General features: G+C 41.7%; 2 protein-coding genes across 2 annotated transcripts; one reads left to right on the top strand and one right to left on the bottom strand.

Moving 5' to 3' along the window:
- Positions 1–179: 179 nt before the first annotated feature.
- spns3 (SPNS lysolipid transporter 3, sphingosine-1-phosphate (putative)) lies at positions 180–12,535 on the bottom strand. Its single transcript, XM_079355952.1, has 13 exons — positions 11,082–12,535; positions 10,149–10,379; positions 10,001–10,066; positions 8,534–8,670; positions 8,066–8,217; positions 4,005–4,071; positions 3,784–3,926; positions 3,456–3,608; positions 3,162–3,351; positions 2,938–3,003; positions 2,745–2,843; positions 2,475–2,646; positions 180–830 (listed from the first exon to the last, which is right to left on the bottom strand). The coding sequence occupies exons 2-13, from the start codon at positions 10,357–10,359 to the stop codon at positions 763–765; spliced, it is 1,524 nt and encodes a 507-aa protein (XP_079212078.1). The 5' UTR covers positions 10,360–10,379; positions 11,082–12,535; the 3' UTR covers positions 180–762.
- A 279-nt stretch (positions 12,536–12,814) lies between these two features.
- On the top strand, positions 12,815–19,779 carry ube2g1a (ubiquitin-conjugating enzyme E2G 1a). Its single transcript, XM_079354999.1, has 6 exons — positions 12,815–13,158; positions 15,701–15,803; positions 15,894–15,991; positions 17,581–17,759; positions 18,080–18,199; positions 18,491–19,779. Exons 1-5 carry the CDS (start codon positions 13,113–13,115, stop codon positions 18,164–18,166), a joined length of 513 nt encoding a protein of 170 aa, XP_079211125.1. The 5' UTR covers positions 12,815–13,112; the 3' UTR covers positions 18,167–18,199; positions 18,491–19,779.
- Positions 19,780–20,899: the final 1,120 nt, after the last annotated feature.

Genomic DNA, 20,899 nt, shown 5'->3' with positions numbered 1-20,899 from the left:
AGTTTTCAGTGTTTCCTGGCTCTCTGTGTGTTTCCTTCCTGCCTTAGGATTGTCCCTCCTGTCTTATTAGTCTCACCTGTGTCTGATTACCCCAGATCTATTTAGTATTTGTGTTCCTTCCCTTGTGTTGTCAGTTCATACTGTCTCGACTCGGGCAGAAAACAGGGAGGAGGACCCAGTTGCAGGAAAACCAAAAATATTTATTTAACAAAAGACAAAAGAACAAACTTACTCAAAATAATAAATCAAAAAATGGCCAAGAAAAGCAAAAGTAGAAAAACAAAGTTAACCCAGGGAACAGACGACTAACGACTACAGACTAAACATGACAATCAACAAACTACTAACAACTCCAACACACTGCAAGAGACACAACAAACTACAACGAACAGGGAGAAGACGTTACAAAATAAAACACTGAAGACTCAACAAGTAAACACTAGACTAAAATCCTGAAAACACAACTAAGAGAGGAAACAAACTTACAGACATCATAAGGATGCAGGGAAACACACTAGGAACAAAATAGAACTAAAACAAGATGAAATACAGAACTAAACTATGACAGAAAATACATTTTGTGAACAGAAGCATTTGTAATCAGGACATTTAATCAAAGATAAGTCACAAGACGTGAATGTTTTTTTCCAAGTCTCCAACAACAAGTCACAGTTTTTAACTTAATTTTAAACTTTTTTTATTTATTTATTTTATTTACTGATAAAATGTATGACACGGCTCTCTCCATCGCAGGTCTAATACTTATTTCTCCTGCACGCTGAGTTCCAGAGCGGGCTCATGTGAAGGTACCTGATGAGGTGGAGAATCCTCTGCATGACACAAACAGATATATGATTGATTCATTTTAAATTAAACCACAGAGGATGTTCACATACAGGCTATTTTCTTTTTGAAAGCTCGAATGTTACCCTGCTAGAGTCTAGTTTAGGATAAGTCGTATGAATGAAGAGTGTAACAAATATTTGAAGAAGTCTTGATTGATTTACAAGAAAAATCCAGTAAAGTTAAATCTAGAGGGAACATGGCGATGTTTCAAATTCAAATAACATCAATTGACATCTAGTTGGTTATGAACAAACAAAAGGTAGCATCTACATTCAAATTAGGCCACAACATCATATTACAGCTCTAAAGTTTATGGATTCTACTATGAGTTATGATGGTCTATGCACAGATGTCATATTTGTCCTCAATGGGAGTTCCACAGGGCTGTGTTTTAGATCCACTTTTATTTACTATTTGTGTGATTAATCTGGATCCAAGTGTTTCAAAGGCTACCGTCTATTGTCCTGATGACACTGTTGTCTACTGTGCTGCTGCATCTCTAACACAAGCTGTTGAAATATTGTAAATTGACTGCAGAGGAAAATGGGGATTTAGGATGACATAAACAGTGTTTACCAGGTACATGCTAAATAGCAGAAGCAGGATGAAAACATCCATTTCAGACCATGTTGGCAGTAAACCAGTTTGTGTATATTGACAGGGGATTTCTCGCAAGTCACCCTGTTGGTGCAGCCGCCTCACACACCATTTATAAATCCAACAGTATTAAGAGAATGAGCTCCAATCAGATTCCAACTATCATTCAATGTAGTCTTTATCAGGTTTGGCCAACGTTCACCTCGGGTTGCGACAAAGATGCTAGTGTGGTTTCAGAGCATGTGTGCAGATAGGGACAATTTGTTGTTAACTCCATCAGGAGGAGAACGACCTGATTGAGAGAGCTTTTATTCATGCAGGGCCTCTGGACCCTCCAATCTGACAGATTGTATGTAGAAATGTATAGTCTGTAAACGGGGGTCTGGAGTTTCAGCATGGGAAGTGTCCTTGCTTCTGTTTCTGGTACGGTTGAAGTCCGAGCTGTGTTGACCCATTACTTTTAGTAGGGATTAGTGCATACAGGAAAAACGGTCCACGTGCACAGCAGACGGCAGTAAGTTATCTTCATTGTCAGAGACCGTACGTCTAATGCAACCTGAACATTTTTCAAGAATCAATACCGCATCCGGGTATTTCTGGCATTCTGCGGATCTCACATTTGTTCACATATTGCATTTTGGCCAAATCAGTACGTACTACGAGAATAGTAGGTAGCTAGGAAAACAGACTGAGACGATAACAAGCATTACTCTGCGATGTTCTTGACTGAAAAGAAAAAAACACAGTTGAGTTGAAACGCTGCAAAAGAAAGTCTTGCCTGGATGTCATTAAATGCTACTGCTGGCTTCACCTGGAATAACAGAGAAATTCTCATCCATTCCTAGATGTATCGTTAATCAAACGTTTTAAGGAGATGTTTGCTGATGGACACTCCAGCGTTAACATGTACAACAGGGAAGCATCAGTGGTTTTGCAGAATGTCATCAAGATAAAGATCCTGCCCAAAAAGTCCAAATGTATCATCCATTCAACTTGGACAATAAAAGGACAGTATCTATCAGTTTGTGTACCTTTAACCACTTGCATAGCTGCCTTCTTGTCTTCAGTGACGTGGAGCGCTGCCATGAAGAAAAACACTCCACCAAGGACCCCGACCAATGGGCAGACCAGCAGGCTGTACTTCAGACTCTGGAAGCTCCAGACGTGACTGGTAGGTTCAGATTTGCTTACAGCGTCAGATATCTACAGATAGGATACAGGACACAGGATAAGTCTTCAACCATACACAAAAGAAGGACTCGAGTATACAGTGGTTTGATGGAAGCTGAAGTTTTTCTCACCGCTCCTACAAGGTAAGGACTCCCGGCGTCACCCAGGAGATGACCGACTGAAATCTGGAGAGCCTCGGCTGTGGAGCGTCTGGTCGGTACAACAACGTACTAAAAGACACAGTAACATAAAACGATCTGCTGGCTTCAAGTCTCAGTAAACGCTTACATATGTTTGATCTCACAGAGAAACAGGAGATCTCACCAGCAGGATGTCGGCCATGACAGCCCAGTTCAGTGAAATCAACAGTTCACCTAAGAAAATGAACACCTGAAATGAGACATTTAGGCAGTGAATCCAGTAGAGTCATTAGTTAATAATCATTTTGGATTTCTACTGTATATGTATATTGTTTAACACTTTAAAAACACCACAAACATTTTCTTCATTTGCTTGTTTGAACATTTTCACGGCGGGTTGTCTCTTACGTAAGTGGTGGGGATGTTTGCTGATGCCACAAAGATGACAGCTAAGAGGCAGGGGCCTGATCCCAACAGACCTGCTGCACAGATAAGAGGGTCCACATTCGGCACCTTGTTTCTCAACCATCTGGACAAACCTGTGCCAAGGCAACCTCCCAGAATGCCCGTCACCACCGTCACAGCTCCAAAGATGTAACTGTGGAGCAGAAACCGATGCTCTGTGGTGATTTCAAAAAAGAGTGAATTTGTGAGTTTAAAGAAGTTGGTTGTTTGTTGTCGTTGTTTGAAGTCGTGCTGCACCTGTCTGTGGCATCGCACGGCTCTTTTTCACATGCTTGTCTGAGATTCTGAGCGACCCGAGCTCTGGACAGAAAAGTTGGCATCCAGAAAGCCAGGGCTCCGGTGAGGAAGGCCGTTGCTGTCACTCCCAGTGTGGACCACACGTAACTTTTACTTGTGTGAAAGTTACACGAAAAGAGAGACTAGTCAGCATATACCAATAAATTCATATTCATATCCATATATTAAAAAAAAATCTTATGCAACATAATATATTGTGAAGTTAGACAAATTAGATTCTTTCTTTTCTGTTTATACAGCTCGTCTTGTTGTAGTTTCCGTGTCTTACTTTCTCAGCAGGTACTTGATGTCCTCCAAGTAAGAGCTCTGCCCCTTGACTCCTTCTCCATGAGTCTCAGCAGCACCCCTGGGTGGGTTTGGGCACAAAAAGACCAGCAACACAAGTCCCACCACACCCATGATGGGAGTGACCTGAGAATGCAGAGGAAGAAAACCAATGTAAGAATATGTGTAAGTTCTCAGTTAACATTTGAAAGATGATGTTCTCACCCTGAGAGCCCAGCGCCAGTCCCCTGTGAGAGCAGCCATCCCAGCTCCTGTGATGTATCCAAGACCACTGAAAACACAGAGTAGTCCAACTAACTGTCAGATTACACATACATTTAACCATTAGAGAGATCTCTCCACTGGTGTTTTAAGAAAAAGCAAACCTCACTGTGTCTTGATTTCACTTCAAACTTTAAAAAGAACTGCATTTAACACTTTAACACACGTGTTCTGGTGTTTTCACCTCCTTAGCTCTACCTGAGCTTCGTTTTTACGAACACTCTTTATTTCAAATCCTTAGTGAGGGTTGAACACATGGTTACCAATTACCCTGCTGTGGTCACATTTTTAAATCTGTTCCTGAGTCTGTTTGCTATTTAGTGCATCAGAAACCCACTCCTCACCAAGCCCTGCATTCTTCTACCATCACCTCTAGCAGGGTCTAGACTCCATCAGGGGGGTAACGTATGCTCCTGTCAGCCTCGTTACCCCCTCTGATGTCATCATAACTGAGTGCAACCACCAAAGTCAAAGTCAGCTATTAAAAAACAATTATAAACTCTTACCTAAATCTCTCTTGATTGAAATAGCCCCTAAAAAGGCTGAAAGGCAGGGTTGGTAATTTTTGAAAACTAGCATGACTTTGAAAGTAGCATTCCCTCAGTGCTCAGTCAGCACTCAGCCTCTCCCCTCTGTGTTCCCTCAAAAGCCACGCCCCTCATTAACATGCACACGTGCCATTGGTCCAGAAGCGGACCGTATAGCTCATGCACTGAGTTTGGGCTTGTGCACGCAAGGGGTAGAGAAAGAGCAGGGAGACATTTGTTCATCAGATTGGTACCTCATGGCAGGTATTGGTCAATGTTTTTATAGGCTTACAACTGGTTTTGTTCCTTTTTCTGCCAAGACCTAAAGACAATTTATTCCAAAATCTCAAAAAATATATCTGGATAAAATTACCAACCCAACCTTTAAACTTCACCCAGGATTGAGTGCCTTATAAAGCAACAATAGAAGTAAGTTTGTAAGTAAACCAAGCAGAAAAGGTTATATTGGCAAAGGTTATATTGGCAAAGATATACTGGCGAAGATAGTGAGCAATATAAGGAAAGGAATGAATCAATAATTCAAGAATTGCAGCATTTCAGTTTCATGGGTCTGCATTGAATCCCTCACTCTAAAAACTCTTGTCCTGTGACCGTGTGCACTAAATTAGATTTGGTGTGAATGCATTTAAGAGCTGGTTAACATTTCCTGTACAGCTCTTTGGCTACACCAGTAACCCTGTCTGTCCCCCCTATGATTCATTACGTAAAATCACCTCTTTTTTCTCCCTTCAGCTTTGACGAACACTGAGAACAGCTCCACCACACTCAGTGATTCGGGTCAGCAGCCGCCTAAACCTGCATCCACCGACCTGAGAGGTTACAGATGATGCCAAATCTACCTCAACATGTCTCTAGTCTGTTTACAAAATGAAAAGTCCATCCTCTCAGTCTGTTCCACTTTTTAGAAAATGTGTGCACAAACAGGCCTTTTGGAGATTTTCCCTTCGTGACATCACAAAGGGCAGTAGCCCCTCCCCCAGGTGGGTGAGACTCCCACAGCTAGGTGTTTGTTCTGCCCTCTGAGTCTGCCTTCTCACAGTAAACAATAGGACATGAAGCGAGGAAGCCCGAGCCACCCAAGCCCCTCCAGATAGGGGTGTGGTCAGACATAGCTCATTTACATATTTAAAGCTACAGACACAGAAACAGCCTGTTCTGAGCAGGGCTGAAATAGAGAGGTTTATAGGCCTGATCAAATACAGGATCAGAGTGGATTTACTTCACACACATGTTGAGGAGTTCTGAGAGTTATTTGAACTGGTTCAAAAGGAGGAGAATAGCAAGTGAAATTTAACCAAAGGCTCACACAAGCATTGTGAGTAAATGTTAACCCCCTTTTTTAGATGGGGATGTCCCCCTCCTCCTCCTCCCAAACACCTGCGTGTGTTTGTTGCAAAGATTTGCAAGCATGTCATAATGTCTCAACCATTTCAGTCAGATTCACAGTGAGGGGGACAGGTGAGTTTGTTCTCGCTGATGTCTGTCTGATACACTGGGTGATATAACGCTCTCATCTACATCATCATCTCATCAACACCTCCAGCATCTTCCTGAATATTTCAGCACATCCAAGGTGTTGCTGGGGTTAACCCCAGCACTGAGACAGTCACAGGTATGCTCTGATGTCACCCACAGACTGACAGACTAAATAAATCCTTGATTCCTGAAGTTGGCCTCCAAAATGAAGCTCTCGCTTATCTTTAGAATGGAAGACTATAAGTGATCCACGATTCAGGTCTTTCACCCTATCTCACACTGTAACATTTCCACTGTCATTCTCGAGCTGTTAGTTTGAGCTGTCTTTGGGTTAATTACAGTAGCTGTCCTGTCAGCGGACCTCAGGTAACCAATGGCATGGCGCTCCTCCCTCATTTTCAGCTGTTGAAAATGCTGGAAAAGATTGTGCAATTTGGTGAATTTGTTTTGCAATTTCTGTATTTTGATAATCATTTAATCCTTTTCAACCTATCATATAATCATAACTGCTTTTGTTTGCTCATATAATCTCATATTCTTGCAACCATTGTGTTTTTCTTATTTTCTTTTGTTCTAAGTGATGATGTAAACCTGACAATGTTTTAGCAAACCGTATACAGCGATGAACCATGCACACACTTATGATAGCATGTGGTTTTGAGATGTACCGGTTTGAACTTACGAAAAGTGAAGAGGTTCATGAGTTAACTTGTGGTGACTTCTGGGTGAGAGGGTGCTTAGATATGTGACCTCTAGATGGCATCAAGGTGTGAATGTGACCGCAGCGCAGAAGCAAATGCACCTGCAGCATTGAACACACTTACACAAAGTACACACTTACAATTACACATTAACATGCACACATACACACACACACACACACACACACACACACACACACACACACACACATTCTCACTCAGGGGATTTCCAAAGGTTTGAGACAAAGAGACGATTGGCTATAAAAAGGCTTTGAAAATGTTGATCGGGGGTCTTTTTGGCTTCGGCCAAGTGACTCCACGTCACTCTGAACAAAAAATCTTCATTTTCCCCTTTTGGGGACTTAGTCTCTGACGACCGAAACTTTTGAAAAAATGTAGAGTTCAGGCACTTGGTTTTGAAATTTTTAATATTTTATTTTTTATTTTTATTTTTCCTTTTATAAATTCTTACTTTACTGATTTGTATTGGAGCTTTAAAAGACTTTGTCAGATTTTTCACCTTTTTTTTTGGAATGTTCAATAAATTTCATAAAATCTTCCAAGATCCTCCTTTTTTGATTGGGTTTCTTCACGACGCCCTGTGAGCCTCGGAGGTAAGCATGGACACACCGCACCACGGCACACTAAACAGAATACTGATTTTTCCACACCTCATACCACCTCGCATCGAGAGTAGAGGGGGGTAGCTGTGAAGGGGTTGTACTGATACCTAGTTATCCTACGGGACGGATATTTTTAGGCAGTAAATCCTGGCTGCGGTCAGGTGGACCGTTTCTCCTTGTCTGGGCGTTAGATATATTTTATCGTGAGCTCCGAATCACCTGGGAATAGTAGACTATTCAGTTATAACGGGTGACTTCATAAGTTAGCCACATAGGATCGTGCTATTATTTATTTACCCATAACATGTGCGTTGAGGACGCTCCACACAGCCTATCATCGTTCTGCCCTCCTTTTAAATATGATTCTTTCTCCACCCTAGTTCCTTCATGCTGGTGTTTGTGTGCCCCTCCACCTCCATGGGGGTTCTATCCTAATGACTCTTAGAATTTCATTCTCCAAACTCATCATCCACCCCAGATAGTCCAAGCGCCAAAGACTTTCTGTCAAGGCAAATTTTCATATTATCATTGGAATAAATCATTTTCTTAAGATCACTTAGACTGACCTGATTGAAGTTCAAATATTGATTTTTTTTTTGCCCAGCAGTGAATGCAACATACACAACAAAAGATGCAAAACGTAGCTGTTTTCTAACCTTCCAATAGGGATGAAGATGTAGAATACACAGATCACGACGCTTCGTTGAGCCCCTGTGAAAAGGTCACCGATGATGGTTGGTGCGACAGTGGAGTAGCTGGCCTCTCCGATCCCGACCATGGCTCGAAGCACCATGAGGAGCCAGAAAAGCTACAGGAGAACCAAAAGCTTAAAGGCAGCTTTCCCACCACCCGAACATGAGCAATGTATTCATATGACATATTAATAATGAATAGGAACTGTAGAATGGAACCGGATTTTTCTGTTTAATTCACTTATTAAAGTATATGTTGACATGTTTTAACCCTCCTGAACAAGTCAAATTTATTTCTGTTCAATAAGGGAGTGCACTTCAAAAGAAAGAGGAGTCAGTCTTACGCCAGGTGGCAGGATGTGGCATTGTGTGATCTTGTTGTGTCCTAACTCTTCTAACATGTATGTGAAAACCTCCTTTTGTCTTACCCACCGACTCAGTGACGAAAGAGCTGCCTGCTGCCGTTATGAGCCACACGCTCAGCCCGCCAACCATGATGTACTTCCTGTTGTAGCGGTCACCAAGGTAACCAAAGAGAGGGGCCAGGAGTAGGAAACTGCAGATGAAGACTGTAAGTTCAAAGACAAGGATCAACTCTGATAGTTTGACCAGATGTCCTGACTTCAACACATGCAACGTTTAAAGATGGCAGATACAACTCCTGCACGAACATATCGGCTATCAAAGGGCAGATCTTTGAGTCTTTAAGAATAGTGGAGTACCACACATACTGTGTGTGTGTGTGTGTGTGTGTGTGTGTGTGTGTGTGTAGGTGTAGGTGTCTTATTTTATACTTCTGCTAACAGTGCTGTTCACTTGCAGCAACATGTTGAATAAAGTCGTCTCACAGAATAAAACCAATCAATCAATAAATATGTATTTTTTAATAACTATCAAACACTCTGATATTTATTCCTACTCTCCTCCAGCTGAGGCCGATTTTAAACCTCTTTGTAAGCCGTGACATCATGCCCACCTTTCAGTCATGTGAGCTATACACGCCCAGCTATGGATAACCATATTCTTCAAAATCAGAACAGAGCTTTTAAAATGAAACCCCCGTACAGTGTGTGCTGATCATGAAAATAACTCATCACACTTATTTAGTTTTTTGTACAAGGCTGTAAACATGTTCATGTTTGCTGTAGTTACGTGTAAAAACTGCTTTTTTTGGCTGTGGCGTGTATGTGACTACCACAAAACGGAGAATTCAACAGTAAGACGTGCATACAAAGATGATCTTAAATTCTGGTTTGGAAAGAGAGATTCAAGAATTGCTGGCAAGTGGCCAATAAACAAAAGAAGAGCACACTGTACAAAACTGTGGGTCAAATTGAACCCTGTTATTGATCAACCTGCTTGTAATGCTTCAATGGAATGAACATTTGTTCATTCTCTGTGATTCTGCAGGAGCGTAATATTGGTGTCACAGTTTGTTTGTGAACTCAAGTCGCCATAGAGAGTTACAGAAGCGCGTCATGTAGAGAAGCACCGACATTAGTTAAAAACACAACTCACGCATGAACAGGACAAGATCAACAACGAGAGAAGTGGTTCTGCTTTATCCACAAGGGGGCGCCAAATAAGACTGAAAACAAAAATCCTTCACAGGACCTTTAAGTAAATGTCAACTAAGTTCTTTGTACTTTCAACTTGAGTGACAAAACATCCATGTTTTTAACATTACATGTAAAGATACCAAGTACTCTTCCAGATACCAGGTCTGAAAACCACTGAAGGCAGAGTCAAAGGATGATTAACCCTTAGAACATGCACATTGTAGTAGCCTTGCTGTAGGTCAACTTCTTCCCTTTTGAGGTAATGGCTAACTTGCATAGCTTTACTTTCAAAGTAGCTTCCCTTAAACTGCAAAAAGATGTTTGAGTTAATCGATAGTACCTGTTTGTAGGAGTGCAGCTGTACTGTCCCTTATATTGAAGAATGCCTGCAGACTGAACAGGACACCTATGTGGCAGAAATAAAACACATAATGCACCTGAGTATAAGAAGTAAATATTTCCTGTGTTCATCATGCACCTCATCTCACCCGCAATGGTGTATCGCTCCATGTAGTTGATGAGGTTGATGTAGCAGAGCACAGCTACAGCGATCTTAGCGCGTCTCGGTGAGATGCTCTCTGGTTCCTGGTGTGTGAGTGATGCAAGGCTGTTTGCAAATGAACCATAATGAAGACCCTCGCTGGGGTCCGGGGTCCAGCCTCTGTCCTGGGGGGTCGACGATGATGCCTCCGGCTCCATAGTGAGCAGCTCTTGATCACCTGTAAATGGAGAAGGAATGGATCAGATTTAGAGGAAATAATTCACCAATACATTGCAGCACATGCACAGTTTAGCAGTGACTGCAATAAGACAACTTAATAAAGCTCAGCCCAGAATAAACCTGCTACAGGATACACAGACTGACAGGGCTGTTTCTTTTTGTATTGGACTTTCCTTTTTAATATTGAACACAAAGTGACTGTGCCACATGGGGAGAAGTGTCCCACATGTAATCTAGTTTGTAATGTATGGCGGCACTTAAGAAATAATCCTGTGACACAACAGTGTTTGTACAAATAGTTGCGAACATAAAATGTGGTCAACATTATTAGAAAGGAGAAGGAAACAGTGTGATAAAGATCGTATTTCACGATGTTTCGTGTGATTCTAGAAAGGAGTTTAGAGTCAATTAAATCTATGAAAACTTAAGGTGCATATCTTCAAATTCTAACACACACAGCAGTTGAAATGTTCTTCCAAAATAACATAGCAGCCACATCGTGCTTGGTGGAGCAGAGTCATGCATTTTTCTCTATTTAGAGTGAGTTAATAAAAACAGTGAGACGATTGTGCACAAGATAGAGGAATCAGAGAAAGTTAAGATCTGCATGATACTGTTGTGGATGTCTCAGACTGGTAAAACTTCAGCTATCAAATCTGCTGTCATCATTAAAATGTGGATTAAAGAGATCTTTACTTACGTGTTGCTGCTGTTTGAGTTTATTCCATGTTTGTGGTTGTCAGAGGACTCTGAGTCATGAGGACGCTGACAGAGGCCTCGGCTCGCACAATGATGCTTGAAGTGATATTAAGTTAAGAGGAAGGATCTGCCCACTCTGGGTTGGTCATATGCTCTCACACACACACTCACTCCACTGTGATGTAATGCTGTAAACAGGTTAAATTAACACTACTAAAAAAAAAAGCGACAAAGTGTTACAGAGTCTGTCAAAAGAGACAAAGGGGAAACACTTTTAAACATTGTATCAAAGAGGAGGGGTGGATATAGACAAACTGCTGTTTAACACTAATCAAAGCCCAGACAATTCCTGTTCTTAAGACAAATCAATGCAGATGTTCATAGGAGTATCCTGGGGAAGCAAGTTTCCAGCAGAGGCCTCTGATGTACAGGTCACTCACAGGCCAGTGTGACCTGAAAAGTGTTACTTAAGTAAATCTCACAGACAGATCTCATGTCAGGTCGCATTATTTTAGCACATCAGGAAAATGCATTTTCCAAAGGTTGTAATTGTTCAGTGTAAGACAATAAACAGGCAGCTGTGGCTCAGTTGGTAGAGTCGGTTGTCTTTCAAAGTCGGGGGTTTGATCCCCAGCTTCTGCAGCTACATATTTGTTTTGTCCCAACCCCATGTTGGGACAAAGTAGAATTAAGAATGTGAATGATTAATACAGATGGACTCTTTACACAGCAGCCTCTACCATCAGTGTGTGAATGTGGAGGTTTGACCTGGGGTGTTAAAGTACTTTGAGTTTACCACCTTCCCAGAATGTATGTTCACACTGCTTTAGAAGGTTTAGCAATTGCAATAAAGCAATCAACTTCCTCCTTTACTTATCTCACCTTCAGAAGGAGAAGTCAGAAGCGAGCGTGAAACTAAAATATAGACGAGCACTTCATGCAAGGCAGTCGTCTCCAACACTCTCTGTCAGACCAGAAAGTCCGACTTGAAACATCAGCAAAACAAAAACCATATGTGAACACAGGGCATATAGACAGGAATCCACACAGACACACAGGGCAGATGTAGGATACTTATGAGCAGGCGTCGGTAGATGAATAAACTGACACAGAAGGGGAAAAACACTGAGACTTAATAGACAATCAAACACTGGTGAAACTAACAAGACCCTTTGTAAACACAATGAGGGCAATTGACTCTGGAGGGAAACACAGAGGAAATATTCTGAAAATATTTTCGTCCAGTTGGCAGAATGGATGGGATTGAAACCCCTGTAGGATTGCTTTAAGGGTAACATCAGTTGTTGCCATCTACTGTCACTTGTGAGTATTACAGCAGGGGAGCACATTATTCTACTGTCAGAAATAGTCTGAGCGCAGTCCATACCAGTAGGCTAGGTGGCAGAAATGCACCAATTGGCTGGTATTCACACAAGAAGCCACATATGTAAAAGGCAAATGTACAGTAGGGATAAAGTGTGGGAGATTATTAAAAAAAAGCATATTTAGTAAGTACTGATTGATTTAAAAAGAGTATGTAAGATACATACATACATGTATGTATATATATATATATATATATATATATATATATATATAGAGAGAGAGAGAGAGAGAGAGAGAGAGAGAGAGAGCGAGCTGCTCACGAGAGAGAGATTCAGCCTTCTTCTTCTTCTTCTTGTTCTTCTTGTTCTTCTTGTTCTTCTTCATATTATCGGTGTTATCAAAACCATGGATATATAAACCTCATTATATACATCTATGATTAAAACTGCATCTCTTTGAAATACTCCATTACACTAGGTGGCGGTATGCACCATTAAATTGTGTATACGATCCGCCATAAGCTCAAAAAGGACGAAGAAGAAGAAGTCACTGTGGCAGGAGAGAGCGACGAAGAAGAATTATGACGAGAATGCTAAACGGAACATAAAGAGGGACAGAGTGCTGTTTTGTTTTAGTAATCTTTAAATTGAAGGTGTTACCTCGAAGTGTTGAACGTTGAATAGAGCTGCGGTTTATTCGTCGAACGATGACGGAGCCTCAGTCAGCGCTGTTGCTAAGGAGACAGCTTGCAGGTAAGGAAACACCGTTGAAGCTAACTGATGCTACCGATGCCCGTTAGCTCTGATTCAAACGGCTAACGTTCATGTCAAAAAGTAAACACTGCGTATAAATGATTATAAAACAAGTGTTTGAAAGACACGTTAATCTGTGGACAGTGTGCTGACAGACAAAGTCCCCGGCGTGTGATTCGGCGTTGTCAGAAGTCTTTGGAGGTCCAAGTCGTTAGCCTGACGTTAGCATGTAGCTGGTTTGATGTGTTTACATTCACAACGAGCCGGGATTATGATGCATCTTACTGTATCTATTCATAACTCTGTTTTTAATCACAATGAATTGTTGACAAAGTGGGGCTGTTGTTTATAGAGAGAAATCCTCATGATGATTGTTTTTGGTCGACTTTGATAGGACGATTATTTAACACGATTAATCATCTGCGTGCGTGACGGCGATATGACCTCAAATAATTCATTGATCGAGTTTACCTCGAGTACATTAATGAACGATTATTCAGCCCTCATTGTTATAATGTCTACTATAAATATGCACAGTTGTTAAAGCTGGAATATGTGTTCTGATGAACGAGTGATTAAATCAGATTATCTGTTTTGGGGTTATTTATTGAATATTTGAAACTGAAATCAAAGTGACACATTTTGGTTTTATAGTAGAAATTAATTTACATAAATGACTTGCATTTCTTGCAAACAGCTTTTAAACAGCAGTGGTTACATGTGACTTCTTTTTGTTCGTTTCATCTTTTCTAAAGACAAAATGAGTCCAAGTGATGGATATGGCTTCCATGAAATATATTGGACGAGCCATGATAATTATCGACATGGGCAGGTTTACACCAGTTATCGTTTCTAAGTGTCAGTTTCGACTTATTGTCCTGGCATTTATCAAACTTGAATGATCTTAACATTTTAAAATGTTGAACCGTTTGGAAAAATGGTAATAAATACAAAACTGTTCAGTACAAAAACAACAACAGAGAAATACATAATTTAACTATGCTTTTGAATAGGGCTTGTCTTGTGCTCATATCCTCCGGGTCTGATCTGGAATATAACAATCTCAAAAATAAAACATGCTTTAACAAGTAATGAAGCCGTGTCCGTCATAACACAGTCGTTGTCATAGAGACGGGATGTACTTGTTGCTGGATGCAAGCGAATCTGAGGGCTTTTCTGCCCAGAAAGAAACACACAGGGCCTGAGTGGAGATGCATCTTTGAACAAACACGAGGCTGAGGACCAGAGGAGGCCGAGCTTTATCAGCTAGTGCTCCAAAACCAACCTCAACGTCCCCTTATGTTCATGTGCTGACTGAGAGCCCGCTGGTGGCTGGAGTCTACAAACTGTGCCTTTAATTGGGCCAGGTGAAATGGCCTGAAAAAATAAACAAATTCAAATTAATGTGTTCTCCTATTAAAGAAATACAAATAACAAAGAAACGACTCAAAACAAGTTTCACTTTTTCACAACATTTATTAGAAGTAAGCTGAATTTCCCCTCTGGGTTTAATAAAGTGAACTAAGTGTGTGTTTTGGGGTCAAAGTGCGAGCTGTAAACTTGTCTTTTAAAGTGCACTGTGTAGTTAAAGTGTACAGCTGAAGTATACATCAGGCGGAGTAACTTCAGCAGCTGTGCAGCAGACAAGTTCCTCATGTGGAAACAAACTCTCAATCAAGCAGCCTTGTTGTTGTTGTTGTTTTTGTGTGCGTCTCTGAAGGAAGTAAATGAGGAGGGAGGATGTGAACTATGGGAGCCAGAGCAGCGGAGGAAGTCAGATAAAATTTCTACATTAGTTTAAATGTCATCCTCAGTAACCTATACGTTACAAATGATTCGATATAAAGGATTTATCGCTCAGCCCTAAGTCAACCGGCTTTGTAGAGGTGCGTCTAAAAATAGAATAAACCTCTAAAAATGTGAAGCGTTGTATTTGCTTTAACCTTGAACCTTACAGCTAATGAGAAGAATATCACATACGACCAATTAATCAAATGTCGACCTTCTGAAAAAAAAAAATCTTCATTTATGTCCTGAACACTTGGTCACAATGGTCAGCACTCCTTTTTCATGAATCACTGCGGCGTGGCTGACACAGTCAGCCTGTGGCTCTGCAGTCTTAAGATACTCCACAGATTCTGTGGTCGGTTCAGGTCTCGAGGCCACAGTGAAGGGATTTGAGGTGCCATGTCATCTGCCATTGTTGGTCCACTGTGTTCTATGAAGTCCAGAGTCAAGGCAGCATCCACCAGGAGCTTTTCAAACACATCATGCCTCCCTCTGCTGAGGAGCTTTATGTTGATTTCCTTTTCCAGCAGGACTTGGGACCTGTCCACAGAGTGAAGACTACCAGTAAATAGTTTTCTGACCCTTGATTACTGCGCTTGATTGGCCAGCTAAATCCCCTGACCTGACGTTCTGAGATGCACTTGAGTAAACTACCGTCACTGTTGTTAGCTTCAACAAGTCAAGCTAACAAATACAAACAGTCTGTGATATGAGTTGTTTGTCATTCCACTCTCACTTCTTTCTTTATACCCAGAGCTGAACAAAAACCCTGTGGAGGGATTCTCAGCTGGCTTGATTGAGGACAACGATCTCTACAGATGGGAAGTCCTGATTATCGGGCCTCCAGACACATTGTAGTAAGTCTGTCACTGCTATTTAGCGTGAGCTCGTGTTGCTCCGATGATTTGTTCAATCAAATGTGATCATGATTCTTTTTCTGTTCACAGTGAAGGAGGTGTTTTTAAAGCTCATCTGACATTTCCCAAAGACTATCCTCTCAGGCCTCCGAAGATGAAGTTTATCACAGACATTTGGCACCCTAATGGTACGTACACTGTCAGCACTTGTGTTGTAATGTTCCCCGACCTTTTTTTGTTGAAGAAACATTCAGAGCAATATGTTTCCAAATCGAGGTCAGTAAGGCTTAGGCTTAGGCACGATACAAAACAATCATGCCTAATCTGAAAACGGCCTCAAAGTGCGTCTGTGATTAAACTACGTTTTTCTACTGAGTCGAACATGTTTCAGCTCAAAGTGATCAGAGCGGCTGCACAAAAAAAGACACTGGGAGCTGCACCTGGATGTCCGCCAGCTGCTACAAATATATATAATATAAATATTTAAAATGCTATAAAACTATAAAACGCTCTCTCCTCATTGAAAACAAAAAACAACAAAAAAGACTCTGGAGCTTGGAAATAAACGAATACTAATTTTCAGTTTTTCATTAAAGAAAATAAAAAATATACACATGTTTTTCTCATTTCACTTCACCAACTTAGACTATTTGGTGCAGATCAATCAAATAAAATTTAAACTGAAAATATTTAATTTATATATTTATGTATATAGATAGATGTCAGTGTGGTTGATTTGCTGAACGTCATGGGCAATAAGAGTACAAGAAGAAGCAAACATTAAAACAGCTCGAGATTCAACATGGCCTCCGGCAGGGCTGCCCTTTGTCACCGGTTCTGTTCATTACTTTTATGGACAGAATTTCTAGGCGCAGTCAGGGGCCGGAGGGGATCCGGTTCGGGGACCACAGGATCTCGTCTCTGCTTTTTGCAGATGATGTGGTCTTGTTGGCTCAATCGAACCCAGACCTTCAGTGCGCACTGGGGCGGTTTGCTACCGAGTGTGAGGCGGCTGGGATGAGGATCAGCACCTCTAAATCTGAGGCCATGGTTCTCGACCGGAAAAAGGTGGTTTGCCCCCTTCGGGTCGGTGGGGAGTCCTTGCCCCAGGTGGAGGAGTTTAAGTATCTCGGGGTCTTGTTCACGAGTGGGGGGAAGATGGAGCGTGAGATCGACAGACGGATCGGTGCGGCGTCTGCAGTCATGCGGTCGCTGTATCGGTCCGTCGTGGTGAAGAAGGAGCTAAGCCGAAAGGCGAAGCTCTCGATTTACCGGTCGATCTTCGTTCCTACCCTCACCTATGGTCATGAGCTTTGGGTCATGACCGAAAGAACGAGATCTCGGATACAAGCGGCTGAAATGGGCTTCCTCCGTAGGGTGGCTGGGCGCACCCTTAGAGATAGGGTGAGGAGCTCGGTCACCAGGGAGGAGCTCGGAGTAGAGCTGTTACTCCTCCACATCGAGAGGAGTCAGTTGAGGTGGTTCGGGCATCTGGTCCGGATGCCCCCTGGACGCCTCCCTAGGGAGGTATTCCGGGCATGTCCCTCCGGGAGGAGGCCTCGGGGTAGACCCAGGACACGCTGGAGAGACTATGTCTCTCGGCTGGCTTGGGAACGCCTTGGGGTCCCACCGGAAGAGCTGGAGGAGGTGTCTGGGGTGAGGGAAGTCTGGGTGTCTCTGCTTAGACTGCTGCCCCTGCGACCCGGCCCCGGATAAGCGGTAGAAAATGGATGGATGGATGGATGGAGATTCAACATGTTCTGTTTTGTGTTTCCAGTTGACAAGAATGGAGATGTTTGTATTTCTATTCTACACGAGCCCGGGGAGGACAAGTACGGCTACGAGAAACCCGAGGAGCGCTGGCTGCCTATCCACACAGTGGAAACCATCATGATTAGTGTTATCTCTATGCTTGCAGACCCAAACGGGGACTCACCAGCCAATGTGGACGCAGCGGTAAGGTTGTTTAGAAAAGTGTTTGGAAAAAAATGGAGGTGATTTCTGTTTTAGTTCAGCCTTACATAGTGCCTTAATGAAGATCTTATTTAAGCTACACACGTCAGCTAAAACCAAGAACCCCCTCAGGGATCCTTTGCACCCCTCCCATAGAAACTGTATGAAAAGAAATGCATGTTTAATAACTTTAGAAAGAGTGTTGATTGAATCATTAAACCCATTATAGAAGGTTTAGTTCTTTTGATTATAGCAACTGTTAAATACTAACAGTAAGATAAAAAAACATCAACAACCTGATCTTTTTTTCCCCCCCGCTGCAGAAAGAGTGGCGGGAGGACAGACACGGAGCGTTCAAGAGGAAAGTGGCCAGATGTGTACGAAAAAGCCAAGAGACTGCGTTTGAGTGATATTTATCAAAGATCTAGCTTCATGTTTTCAGGGTGAGTAACGACGTTTTCCACCAATGAACGACACAGCATACGAACAGAGTTCATTAAGTATAATACAGTTTGATTCGCGCCTTGTGTCCTCGTGAGGATTTTAGGTTACTGCCAGCGTCCACACCTCGATATCCAAATAGATTAGATCTGTGGCATCTCATGTTGGCTCAAGAGTCTGAGCTTTCTCTATTAATCATGTCGTTTTTCTTGCCTTCTTCATTCTGTCAAGTCAAGGTTATGTGTGATCAGCCTCTTCCTCATGTTTCTAATTGGATCTTTGCTCTCCTACAGGTCTCCAATTGAAAATCAACATGGCACTGTTTCCTGCACTCACCCCCCCCCCCCCCCCCCCGTCGTCTGGGTTTGCCCTTCTTTGTCCAGGCAGGAACAGACTGGCTTCTGTAGGCTGCAATAGAACATAACAGTGACTACCAAGGCTGACAGAAAACCGCCAAGCAAGTGCCAACTCCAACAACAGACGAGAAAACATCCCAGAAGACGACGCACCCATTTCTCAAGACTATGAACTGCTTCAACATTCAGGAAGATATTGTAAAGACGTGTAAATAGAACAGACTAAACCGGATAATATATAAACTCCCTCTCCATCCATCAGGACTCTTAGACCAAATGAATAGCGCTGGTTCCACATAGATATGTTTTGTTCTTGTTTTCTCTTTTCTCCGCTCCAGCATGCATGAGCCCTCGTTAGGTTGTTTTAACAGCAGCTCTTCATAGAAAGGGGATGTTGTCAGAGGAACGTCAGCAGTGAAGACCTTGATTGATTCGAGCCAGACGTGACCTGACTGATGAAGGTTTTTTTCTTTTTCTTTTGAGGAATACCGCCATGTTGGAAAACACAGCTGTTCTTCTCTTTTGGGTTCTTCAACACTCATCACATTTTGTTTTCTGTCTTTAAGTCTGAGCATTCCGCTCAGTTGACTTAAAGAAGGAAACATTCCCGTTACTTCTTTGCTTTTTTTTTTTTTTTTTTTTTTCAAAAGTGCCTCCAAAATAAATGCTAGGCCGCTTCACCGTGCATTAAACAATAGTCAAAAAAACATTATAAAGGAAGGAAGACTTGTGTACCACCTATGGCTGAAGTAAATGAATAGCGAGTGCACAGGCAGTCTGTGCCATTAGGGTATTGGTAATAATTTGGTGTAGCAATAATTCCTCTAGTGTAAAGTGTACATGTTAATTTTGGATGTCCTGATCCGGTTTGAGCTCCTCATCTCTGGTTTTCTTTTAGCAGGCTCCGCCCTTCCTCTGTGTTGTCCTCAGTAGAAAATGTTATGCATGCTATATTGTTCTTTTTTCATGATTTTTTTTTTTTTTGCATAAAGTTTCTGGGATTATGTTTGTGAATGTCCCGAGTGTTTGTGTAAAGAGAGTGTGCGCATTTCGTTTTGTCACCCCTCATCCCCCCCTCCCCCCACACACAATCTCATGATTTCTCTGCTCACTGAACTCTTGCAGTTTTGCCTGATGTACAAAGACAAAATACTGATGTATATTTTTCATGTTATGAATCCTGTCACCTGTAGTGAGTTCTTCTAAAATATGACTTTTTTTCAATATTTACCTGTGTATTTTATTCAGCTGTAACATGAATCCCAAATTTCACAAGGCGGCAGGAACCTTTTCACGGACACACAGAAATGACATGCTAATATTTATTTGTTTTAAAGGCATGGTACATAGCTTACACACACTTCAGTTCCTACAGGCTGTCGTCCACAGCAGCAGATCAGACAGGAAACAATAGAAAATTAAATGCATCAGCTGTTAATTATAATAAATAATGCTTGTCACAACAGAGACGAGTCAAATCAAGAATACATCTGGATGGAGATCCTTAAAATGGTTTGTCATCCACCTTCGTGTAGTCCTAGAACCGGCTCCAGGGAGACCCCTCCTCCACCTTACTGTCTCTTGATCTGTTTAGCATACTTTCATAAGATGCTGTTTCTTTGCACTGACCCATTCTTTCACATGTGGGGCCTTGGATGTTTTCCAGTATCTTAAAATAACCCGACAGCCTGTTATTGTTCGCTCCATGATCACACAAGATTTATGTTTTTATTTTTTTAAGGATGTTAAGACGTGCACATATTTAGAGTATAGTAAAAACAAAATTTTACAAGATGTGATTTTAAAGCCTCGATCTACTTGGTCAGATCAATGTTCAAATCATACATTTTCTGTTATGTTTTGTATGGAGCAATTAACTGGACGCCACACACCGCATTTATAGCCTATACTCATTCTATACTCAGCTTAAAAGTAAAGACAGGCGGGATAGTACAGGATACAACCTATTATACATTAAGACAAAGTAAAGCAGGAAGAGCAAGCTCAGACATAACCACCAGATGGAGTCCTCTTTAAGAAGAGTTTCAAATGACTCCAGTCTGTTTCCAGTTTGAGCTCTTCAGCGTTCCACACATATTGATCCCCTGAACACAAAAAGCTGCTCTTCCCAAACTGAAGAGTTACCAAATCTCACCTCACAGTCTCCATCAGAAACTCCTGATAATCTAAGTGAAACCACGAGGTCACAGAGCTCCTGAGGATCCTGAAGATTTAAACATTCATGGATGACTTCAAGAGAAGCGGTGTGAATAGTTTATTCTGTATTCACAGTTTATCAGTTTTGATATGTTAGCATGTTAAATTTACAGTCACAGACTTTCTTTT

Source organism: Symphodus melops (genome assembly GCF_947650265.1).
Source record: "Symphodus melops genome assembly, chromosome: 11".
In the NCBI taxonomy this organism is placed as follows: Eukaryota; Metazoa; Chordata; class Actinopteri; order Labriformes; family Labridae; genus Symphodus; species Symphodus melops.
This window is presented reverse-complemented; position numbering and strand designations above follow the sequence as displayed.